This window comes from Cynocephalus volans, chromosome 5 (assembly GCF_027409185.1).
Source record: "Cynocephalus volans isolate mCynVol1 chromosome 5, mCynVol1.pri, whole genome shotgun sequence".
NCBI classification, from domain to species: domain Eukaryota; kingdom Metazoa; phylum Chordata; class Mammalia; order Dermoptera; family Cynocephalidae; genus Cynocephalus; species Cynocephalus volans.
Window position 1 is genome coordinate 52,422,814 of NC_084464.1, and position 11,209 is coordinate 52,434,022.

The following is an 11,209-nucleotide window of genomic DNA, read 5'->3' on the forward strand; positions in this document are numbered from 1 at the left end:
TATTTATTTGTGTCTGTAAGTTTGTATATGGTAATACCATCCTCATGTTGTTACTGAATTTATTTTGGGGGTGTGAGTTTGAACTTTGTTTTGTTTGAAATTAAATGCTTCAGTTGTCATTTAGTCCTTGTATTTCAGATAGTTCATGACCCTTTTATTGTGGTCATTTTAGCACACCAAAATAGCCCACGAAGTGAGAGCAGGGGGGTTGATATTTGGATTTTTTTCTTTGTTACTAGTTCTTTTATTCATTTGTCCTTGTGATTGTGGCGATGACTTCACAGATGCAGAAAGAGTGAATGGATGAATGAATAATTGGTTTAATGCATAGTTATGTCACTTCTTGAGTACTTTTTTTTTGTAAGGTAATTATAAATGTATATATTTTAATTGCACTGGGTACATTGAACATGTCAGTGTCTATACCACTGGACCAACTGCATTTTCTGGCTATAGGGTGCCTGATGATGATGTCTTCATTTTCCTTGGGACTCAACTATTTAGAAGGTTTTTTTCCCCTAGCAGTAGAGGAAGTACAGGTGATCTGTCATTGCAATTGTTATTTTTTAAAATAAATTTATAAAAATACTAAAAAGTGATTTGGCTTTTGAGGAGTCTGCATCCTCTGGGTTCTAGATTATGTTTATAATGTTAAATTGTGACTTCTGTAAACAGACATGTGATCTCCGTGGACAGTGTCAAACTTGTAGTGTCAAGGCCTCTTAGCTTTATCTACCGTTAATGTCTTTTGGCCCTCCTGTGCTGAGCAGATATTTTCTGTCATCTGTGGGCTGACAAATATTGGGTCTTACTACTGGAAATGTTCATCAGAATGTAATGAAGTAATTCCGTGAGTAACATTAACCCTTTTTGCTGTTGTTATCACTAAAATGGCCTTGATTAATTGTGTTGTAGACCAAAAGACCGTATATATGTACTTTTTAGGTTTTGGTTTATTTCCACAGAATACGAAACAAGACAAAAATACTTTTCTGACTGTTAAAAATCTACAGCATGCTCATCCTGTTACTGCCTATAATCTTCAGAAGTCTTAGCAACAAAGACTGGCAGTTTCCAGTATACCATGATCATACAAAAGTCTGGGAAAGAGGAGCTAGACAAAAACAGCCCCAGGGAACACTCATGATGAAACCCAATAGACCTGTCCTGGCAGAGTGCGAAAAGAGAAGAAACTAACAGTTAAGGGAAAGGACTGGCAGTATTAACTAACTTCAGTCTAACGGTGTTAAAAAAAAAAAAAAAAAAAACCGTGAGTTTGCTTTAGTCAGACTTATACCAATGGAATTTGTCCTTACTAAATTCAGAGATGGCCCAACTTTCTACTGTGGTGATACGGAGAAAAGACTACTAATACTTATCCCAGATGATCTACTTTATTGTGGAAGCATCCCTTGCCTCCTCCCTCAGAAGTTTGCAAGAACGAGGAGGCCCGCGACAGCTTTCGATTGGTGCTGGCCCAAGGAAGCCTGCGCAGATTGGTCGGTGGGCGGGCCCCCGCCACTACCGCTAATGCAGACTGGTTGGTCCGCGGAGCGGCCTGCTTCCGGTAGGTGGGCGGGCAGCCCCGGCGCCGCCATGGCGACTGGTGAGCGGGAGGTGGTGCCGCCTCTGTGGTCAGTGGGAGCCCGGTTGGCGGCCCTGCTTCCCGACTTGCTGGTCTTCCGGAAGCCCCGCGGATCGAAACCCGAGCTTGCCACGGCCCAGGGCGTCCTCCTAGGCGTCCACGTGACGGGTGAGGGCGAGGGGAGGTGCTTCAGTCTCCCTGCCAGCCAGAGGGCCGCGTCGGTTACAGGCTTGGCCTCCCAGCGAGCTAAGGCGCTGCGGCCTGCGTAGAGACATTAAGGGTCTTCATTTTCAGAGCAGGGGGACACCTTTTGGGATAAACCTGCTTAACCCTCGAACTCACTTAAGAGGTGATGAAATTGAGACTCAGGGGAAAGGATTTTTTCCCGGGCCCAAGATTTCAACCAACCTCGAGCATTTTTCGATAAACGTTCTTGCTTCGTTCAATTATTTTATTCATTCAATTAATTCGTTCTTGGGGGTCCATAATTATATGCCCTCCATTGTTCTAGGCGTTAGCGCCGTTTTGATTTAATATTTATGGAGTGTGCGTGTCATGGATATGAAGAAGGGCAGTATAAGGTGCCTGTTCTCGGCATATGAGTTCTTCGTAAAGCTTCATTTTACATGAAGAAAATCCTGTAGTTTCTCTTGGCTGGGGAACCTGACAGACTGGGAGGAAAGAGGTAGCTGGCTTCCAATAAAAAGGGCGCTTGTGGGTGACTTTTCACCATCTGCAGCCCCTGGCAACGGAGAGCGCGGCCGTCCTGGATTTCCAGAGGCAGCAGCAACCAGCCTGGCCCTGAGTTCTCTCCAAGTGACACCACGTTAATGGATAAAGGAATTAGCAGCTCAAAGGGATCTGTTTCCTTTAGCCTGATGTGTGGAGGGAAAGGGGCCTAAAAGTTGAGGATTTGCAGCTAACAGTAACTTTTGCTTTGTTGGTCAGGATTTACAGCATTAATGGACAGGTTCAGTCTGACCTGCAAATCGGAACATGACATGGATAAACTGGCCCACATCTTCAGTTATTACATTAGTGACATCGTGGAGCGTGAGTCGTCATTGTAGGGGAGCAAGGAGGAGTGGAACTGGGCTCTTGAGGGTTTGTAAGAGAAAGGGGTCTGGAGTACTTTAAAATGGGTTCTAGAGGGACATTCCTTTAGCATTACTCATCTTTGGTTTCTTCAGGTTGCCACTGACAAGCTAGATCTTTGCTTTTATCTGCCATTCTACCCAATTTCATGTCCTGTTGACTGAATATTCAGGAGAAAGCTAATTTTAATTTTTACTTTGCACGTTTGTATTTTATTTCAAAATAAAGTATTCCTCAGGTTGTCTCTTCTAACAGTAATGTGCCTCGTGTTTATATCAGATATAATTTACAAAATAACTTTTCATTGTATTATTGCATTTTGATCCTGTGAGGAAGGAATAGGTGGTTTCTCTATTTTTTCTGTGTATTAAACTTTTGGATATTTACCTAACCTGGAAAAAAAACTTATTTGTGCAGTAAATATGTTTTGAGTACCTACTCTGTGACATGCACTGTAATAGGTGTTGATGGAGGTGGGGGGCAATAACCTACTCTTGAGCTTTTTAGTTAGGCCTATCCCACAGAATTTACTCTGGCCTTATGCCTTTTAGTATTTACATAATATTTTCATCCTTTACGGACAGTGTCTCATACAGTTATATCCATCACTATGAGATTCACTAGAATAATTGCTTTGTGGCATCTCCTTTGGGAGTTTTATTATTTAACTCACTCCTTATCCCTGAGGAACAAGTATAAAAGGTTTTTCACTTCTTATCAGGTTTGGATGAAGGAGAAGATAAAAATTATGCATTGTGTATGTATTAAATACCAGGAACTATTGGGTACTAGAAATACAAGGGAAAGTAAGACACAGTACCTGCCCTTATGATAGAGTCTCCATTTTAGTGGGAGAGACAGATAATAACTGAACAAAATAATTGTAGGGTAGGGAGAGTTTCTGTATGAGTGGTGGTCAAAGGAGGCTCCTGTGAGGAGGTGGTGTTTAAGCTAACACATGAAGGATGAGGGGAACACCTTGTGAAAAGGTAGCATAGATCATTTCAGGCATAAGAATGCCAAGTACTCATACAACAGTTCTGAGATAGGAGAAAGCTTGGTATTTTCTAGGAACTGACAGGCCAGTGGGGCCAGGGCATAGCTAGCAGGGTAAAGAGTGGCTAGAGGTGATGTTGGAGGAAGGCAGCTATCAGTTTATCAAGCTCTGTAGTCCGTGGTAAGGAGTTTGAATTATATATTTTTGTACAAAGAGAAACTTGAAAGGTTCTAGCAGGGGAGTAATATCTAATTTACATTTTTTTAAAAGCTCATTTTAGCTGCCTCATGGCAATTGGATTATAGGTTGCTGGTGGAGGGTAAATTGTAAGAGTGGAAGCTGGAAGAGGCAGTTGGAACAGTCCTGGAAATATGATGAAGATTTAGTCTAAGGTAGTGGTTCTCAACCTCAGTTGCACATTAGATAACTACCTGGGGAGTTTAAAAAATCTTTATGGCTAGGCTTCACCCCAGATCATTTAAATCAGAATCTCATGGGATGCTCCTAGGAATAAGGATATTTAAAGTTTCACAGGCAATTCCAGCGTCAGTCAAGACTGAAAACCATTGGTCTAGAGATCTGTCAGTGGAGCTATATGGGGATGGATTAACTTGAAATATATTTTGCAAGTTCAACAGAAGTGGCTGATGGATTGAATTTCAGTGGGAAGTTGTGAGAAAAAGGACTTTCAGTTTTTTGGCTATCATAACTGAATTGATGATAATGTTACTTACCAAGATGGTAAAGACTGGGCTTTGAGAAAGAATAAGTGTTCTGTTTTGAATGTACTGGGTATGAGATGCCAATAAACCATTCAAGTAGAGAAGTCAAGTTAGTAGCTATGATTGAGCTTGGAGCTCAGGAAATAGATCTCTGTTAGAGATGAAAATGTGAGTTGATGACATAAAGATAGTATTTAAAGATAAGAACTGATTGAGTTCATGTGGGGAGAGGTAAAGAGGAAGAGCCTTAGACTGAGGCTTGAGAAGTTCCGGGGGAGGATTATGATTAGCAAGAAAGAACCTACAAGATACTAAAGCAGCTAGTGAGGTAGGATATTGTGTTCCTGAAGCCAAAGGGGAAGTAGTATTTCTGGAAGAAGGCTGCAGCTAGATGGATTGAAAATGAAAGCTGTCAAGTACAGTGAGGTCAGAAAAACACTGAATTTAGCAAGATGAATGCTGCTGATGACCTTGGTAATTGTAGTGAAGTAGAGATGGAAGTAAGATTGGAGTGAACTGAGAAAAGAATGGTAGAGAAAACATTTAAAAGGGAGTAAATGGGAGATGAGGGAAAGGAAAAAGGTATATAACCAACTCTTGAGTTGTGGGTTTGTTTTGGGGTTTTTTTTTTTCCTTCTTTTTTGAGTGTAGCAGAAAAATTGAGCTAATAGCAAGAGGAGACGGTAGAGTCAAGAAAAGATGGATTATATATATAGATATTTTTAAGGTAGTGATGGGAATGATCCAATAGAAGATAAGGGAGGGAGTGAAGTCCTTGAGAATGTGAGAGGGTATAAGATCCATAGCACAAATAGAAAGGGTGGCTTTGAAGAGAGCAGGAGTACTTCTTCCATATTAGAGAAGATGTATACTGGTACAGATAGATTTGGGAGAAGGTAGGAGGAAGGAAGGAGCCTGAGTCTTGGAGGGAACAAATAGATGAGAAAAGATATGAGGAAAAACTCAGTAGGCCGTTCTTTGGACAATATAAGATTCTGCCATGATCTGGTATATCTGATTTTGACTCATTTTCCTCTTTCTTCCTTACTTGATTTCAGATATTCTCTGTTTTGGAGGTGATATCCTAAATATCACAGGTATTTTTCAGTTTTTCTGAATATTTAAAGGACTGTGAGGGAGGAAGACTATATTTAGGTGGAATTTGGCAAATTTGTTTATTCAGCATTGTTTGATTATTTAGTATGTAAGCCCTGGGGATACAAAGATGAGGAAGATACAGTCCCTGCCTCAAATGATCTCCCAGTCTCATGGAAAAGTTTTGCACATGTTAAGCTCACGTATGCTTTGCATTTTGTTTGGATTGAATGACAACAAAATAAGTTCCTATAAAGCAGTCCTAAGAAAACTGATGAGAAACTTGGTCATTAATATCAGAAGCTAAGCATGATCTAGCAGTCAAGAGTCTCCTATCTGGAAAATTCTTAGGATCATTAACAGCTGTATGCTCCAGAGTTGGCCTTTCTCATTTACCGTAATAAAACCAGCCATATAATTAGATTTGAACTTGAACTTACATTTTGTGAACGTCTTTGCTAGTACTCCTCCCCCTCTGTTAGTATACTAGTGGAGGGAAGATTACCAAAAATCTCCTTAGGAACATTTCAACTTGTACCTAATCATGTTTTTATAAACTGAATGGTTTGGAGGATCTAAGGCAGTATTTGAGCCTAGCATAATGTATAGGGTCAAGAAACTTTGCCTGACACCTCGCATGGTATCCACACTGGACCAAATTGATTTTCTGCATTATGGGGACTTTGCCCTGGAAGAAGTGAGTCTAGATATTTGATCCCTGTGAGCCTATCCTGTGTCTTTGCAGGGAATGTGCTCCTGGCACTCTGGACAGTGGAACGGTGTCAACTGAGTGACATCATTACCCTGGTGGCAAAATGCAGTCTGGAGATACAGGAGAAATTTGGAATCTACCATACCAGAGAAGGCCAGGACCTGCACCTAAAGATAGGTAGTAGCTCCTAAAATAGTGATCCAATTGGAAGAAGGAAAAAAAAAAAGTACTGTGAAAAATTCAAAAGACAAATGACAAACTGGGAAAAAATATCTGCTACGCATGTAGACAAAAGGGTGAATTTCCCTTGGAAATCAAGAAAAGAGTAGCATTCTAAGAGAAAAACGGACAAAGGACATGAGTAAATAGTACATAGACAAAGAAATATATGTTTTTTAACATGTAAAATGATGGTCAACTTTACTCATAATAAGAAAAAGGCTAATTGAAAGTACATTGAGATTATCTTTCTTACCTATAGATAGGCAGAAAGGCAGATGCTGGATAATACACTCTGTTGGTGAATTTGTGAGGAATGGAGAATAGTACTTCTACAGAGGGTGATTTGGTAATCTTTATCAAGATTACACGTGCATTTATTCTTTAACCCACCAGTCCCTGTTCTGGACATTTCTCCTATAGGTATACCTGCACATGTCTGAAATGTCATATGTATAAGGCTATTTATTGCAATACGGTTTGTAATAAAAGACTAAAAAATCCATCTAAATAGGAGACAGATTAAATAAACAATAATATGTCTTCTCAGTGAGATTCTCTGCAATTTTTAAAAAATAAGATGTTTTATATGGCATCTCTCACGTCCTGTGGATCCTTTTTGGTTCTTTTGTTTTTTGTTTTATTGAGGGATAAGCAACACTGTACATAGACATATTTATACACTTCTGAAACCAGCACCATAATCAAGATAATGAACATATCCATCACTCAAAAGTTTTCTTGTGCTCCTTGTACAACCTTTCTCCATCACTCCCTTCCCCCTTCCCTAAGCAACCACCAATATTTGTCACTAGATATCGTTTTGCATTTTTTAAAATCTTATATATGTGGAATTATACAGTATGTATTTTTTTGGTTACTTTTATTCAGCATAATTACTTTGAGATTTATTCATTTTGCAGCATGTATCAATAGTTCATTCACTTTATTGTTGAGTAGTATTCTATTGTATAGCTATCCTACAGTTTGTTTATCCAGTCATGTATCGGTGGAAATTAGAGCTGTTGTCAACTTTTGGCTATTACAAATAAAGCTGTTATGAACATCTGTGTACAATTCTTTGTATGGATATATGCTCACATTTCTCTTCCACCTAGGAGTGGAAGGGCTAGGTCATCTGTTATGTTTACTTTTTAAGAAATTGTCAGTCTGTTTTCCAAACTGGTTGTACAATTTTACATTCCCACCAGCAATGTGTAAAGCTTCCAATTTCTCGACATCTTTGTCAACACTTGTTATTGTCTCTCTGAAGAACTTCCTTTAACATTTCTCATAATGTGGGTTTGCTGGAAATGTGTTAGTTCTGCTTTTGTATGTGTGAAAAAGTATTTCATGTCTGTGTTTGATAGATATTTTTACTGAGTATAGAATTCTAGGTTGATGGAGTTTATATCTCTCTTACATTAAAGCCATTCCACTGTCTTCTAGCTTGCAGTGTTTCCAACAGAAAATCTGCTTTCATCTTTATCTTTGTTTCTTTGTATGTAACATGTCTCTTTCCCTCCACCCTTCTGGCTATTTTTAAGATATTCTCTTTATCACTGGTTTTAGGTAATCTGATTATGATGTGTCTCCACTTTTCTTGTACTTGGGGTTTGTGAGCTTTTGGAGCTGTAGGTTTTTAGTTTTTCAGATTTGGAAAATGTTCTACCATTATTTCTTCAAATAACTTTTTCTGTCCTTCTCCTCTCTCCTTACACACATATTAGGCTGCTTGCAATTCTACAATGCACTGATGCTGTGCTCATTGTTTTCCTATCTTTTTTCTCCCTGTGTTTCATTTTGGATAGTTTCTGTTACTATGTCTTCAAGTTTACAAAACTTTTCTTTTGCTGTCTAATTTCCTTTGGTCCTATCTGGTGTATTTTTCATCTCAGACATTGCAGTTTCCATCCTTAGGAGTTTGATTTGTCTTGTTTTTGTTTTTGCTTTATCTTCCATGTCTCTGTTTGTTCAGTCTTTTCTCTAGGTCCTTGAATATATGGAATACAGTATAATAGCACTTTTAATGTCCTTGTCTATTCTGTCATCTGTGTTATTTTGAGTTGGGCTCCATTAATTGATTGTTCTTATTATGAGTCATGTTTTCCTTCTTCATTGTATGCCTGATTTTTTTTTTTTTTTTTTTTTTTGGTTGCTAGCCAGTATAGAGATCCAAACACTTGACCTTGATGTTATAACACCATGCTCTTACCAATTGAGCTAACAAGTCAGCCTCTTTGCTTGGTAGTTTTTGATGTGTGCCAGACATTATGAATTTTACCTTGGGTACTATCTTTTTTTTTTCTAAATATTTCTATAAATATTCTTGAGCTTAGTTCTGGGATATGGTTAATTTGATCTTTTCAGGAATTGCTTTTAAACTGTGTTTCATGTAAGGTTAATTTTGCCCCATTCCTGAGGCAAACCCCTTCTGAATACTGCCCTTGATATCCTGTGAATTAAGTTTGACACTGGCTAGTGGGAACAAATACATTCCCAGCCCTGTATGATATCAAGGATTGTTCCTCCTGATTTTTTACAGTGTTCTTTCTCCAGCCTCAGGTGATTTCCTCACATTCATGCACTTATCAGTACTCAGCTAAAGACGTGAGGAGGACCTAGTACAAATCTCTAGAGTTTTCTCCTGTATATTTCGCTACTCTCCGGTACCCTTCACAGTGCCCTGTGAACTCTAGCCACCTTGGCCTCCTCAGACTCCCAGCTCTGTCTACTCAACTCAGGAAGTCTGCTGCTGCACCTGAAATGTGGCCTGGAAACTCTGCAGGCAGTTAGCTGGAATGTCAAAGGGTTCACCTTATTTGTTTTCCATCTCTCAGAGATCATTGTCCTTTATTATCTGGTGTCCAGTATCTTGAAAAGTATCCTTTTATGTATTTTTTTTCCAGTTCCTTAGTTGCTTCAGGCATTAGGGTAAATTCACCACCTGTTATTCCATCGTGGCTAAAAGTATAAGTCTTTGCTATTCTTTTAAAACTGTTTTTCCCTGGTTTTTAGATTTGATTGGGTGGCTTAGCTAAGGGCAGACTTCTCTTGGTTATCATTACTTTTTCCCTGGCAAGCAAACCAGTTTTTCAGCTATATTAGCAGTAAGAAATCTCCCACGGCCAGAAAAATAGGAAGTAGAATAAAAGTGTAAAATAAGATTCATGTCTGGTAAAATACTGATTGTCTACTCAGTCCTGGTTATATGTGAGGAGGGATGGTGTGGTCACTGTAGTAGCAGTTTCTGACTATAACAATTTGGTCTCCTCCCTGAGTTCTCTGATATCAGGGCCTACCTGTCCATTAGATGAGCAATTTAGAGACAAGACACTTGGAGGCCTGGGATCTCTTGTTTCTTCTCCCATACAACCCAAGCTTGTTTGAATGTCTTTCTCTAGGTGTATTTAAGAGTGAAGGATATCTGGGGCAAGATATTATTTTTAAAGGAGAGCTCACCTAAGACATCTACAACTGAGGCCAATAACAAGATTGGCATGATGCATAGAGCCATGTAGGGATTCCAGACCCCTCCATTTGCATAGTTTTCCAATTGAGTTTGGCTATTCTCTACCTGTCTTCTCTTTTCTGCATAGGTCTATCTGCAGGTCGGATTTCTCAGGTTATTGTTGGAGATGAGCAGCGGCAATACCTCTTGGTGATTGGGCAGAATGTAGATGATGTCCGGTTAGCTCTGTGTTTGGCTCAGGCAAATGAGATTGTCCTGTCCTGGAACTGCTGGAAGCTCTGTAAACAGTACATGTTTGAAGTGGAAATCATGAGGGAGAATGAAGCTGTGAAGGTAGGAGGCTGGCCCCATACCTTGCAGGTCCTGAAAAGGCCTTCCTACTATACAGGGAAGTGCTCTGGTAGTGTTTACATCTTGCCTGACCAAACCAACAACATTTGGAACTCTGTGCTGGGGGGAGGCTGGGGATATTCTCCCATGTAGATGAGGCAGAACAGTAAGGCTGGAAAGATAAAGGGTAAAGAAGGGAGACAGAGTCCTCAGCCCCTCTGTTAAGGGACCAGTGGTAATCAATTTGTATACGGGCACAGAATTGAGCAGTTTCTTTTCTGTAGTTAAGAGATATGCGAATCATTGACCCATTTGATTTTGATGAGCATTTTGACAAGTGCCTCGATTATCTGCCACATTACCGTACAAGTGCTGGTAAGTTACTTTGTCCTTTCTATCTAAGCTCAAAGTTTTAAAGATTAATTTTCTACATTGCCAAAGATATTTTGTTTGTATTCCTTTCCTCAGAGACTCTAAGAACTGCACTGGAATTGGATCCAGACTCTGCACTTGAGCAAATGCTGAAGAAGCACATAATGAGAAACCTTTTGAAGAAGGTTGTTTTCTAGTTCTTGAATCATTATATAGACTGTGTGTGTGTAAATACATGTACATTTATATATGACAACCTTTTTGTATTGATCCAGTTCATCTCCTGTTCCCCATTAGAATCCAAGCAGATTTCCCTATCTGCACCAAGGTAGTGATTACTGTGATGAACATGTCTTATACCTTTAGTTAAATTTCTCAATCTTAAAAAGCAAAAGCCATGCTTCTTTTTCAGTTTGTCCTTCAAGAACTTAGTACACTGTAAGCAAAGTATAGAGTATATGCTTGGTTAATATGTATTGATTGATCGTATATATATGAATATATGTGAATCCCTCAGTAAGAGATATAATTACTGATGGAGTTGAACGTATCAAACTAACTCTTGGAGAGAAAATATAAAAGCCCAACAAATTTGATCAGTGAATTAAGT

General features: G+C 39.2%; 1 protein-coding gene across 1 annotated transcript; it reads left to right on the forward strand.

Moving 5' to 3' along the window:
- The first annotated feature begins 1,596 nt into the window (after positions 1–1,596).
- LOC134379029 (adenylate cyclase type 10-like) lies at positions 1,597–7,231 on the forward strand. The gene is made up of 4 exons (XM_063098293.1): positions 1,597–1,753; positions 2,534–2,638; positions 5,458–5,496; positions 6,240–7,231. The coding sequence occupies exons 1-4, from the start codon at positions 1,597–1,599 to the stop codon at positions 6,395–6,397; spliced, it is 459 nt and encodes a 152-aa protein (XP_062954363.1). The 3' UTR covers positions 6,398–7,231.
- Positions 7,232–11,209: the final 3,978 nt, after the last annotated feature.

Coding starts and splice junctions, on each gene's coding strand:
- LOC134379029 (XM_063098293.1), top strand. CDS start 1,597: ATGGCGACTGGTGAGCGGGAGGTGGTGCCGCCTCTGTGGTCAGTGGGA. Junction 1,754..2,533: donor CCTAGGCGTCCACGTGACGG/GTGAGGGCGAGG, acceptor TTTGTTGGTCAG/GATTTACAGCATTAATGGAC. Junction 5,497..6,239: donor TGATATCCTAAATATCACAG/GTATTTTTCAGT, acceptor GTGTCTTTGCAG/GGAATGTGCTCCTGGCACTC.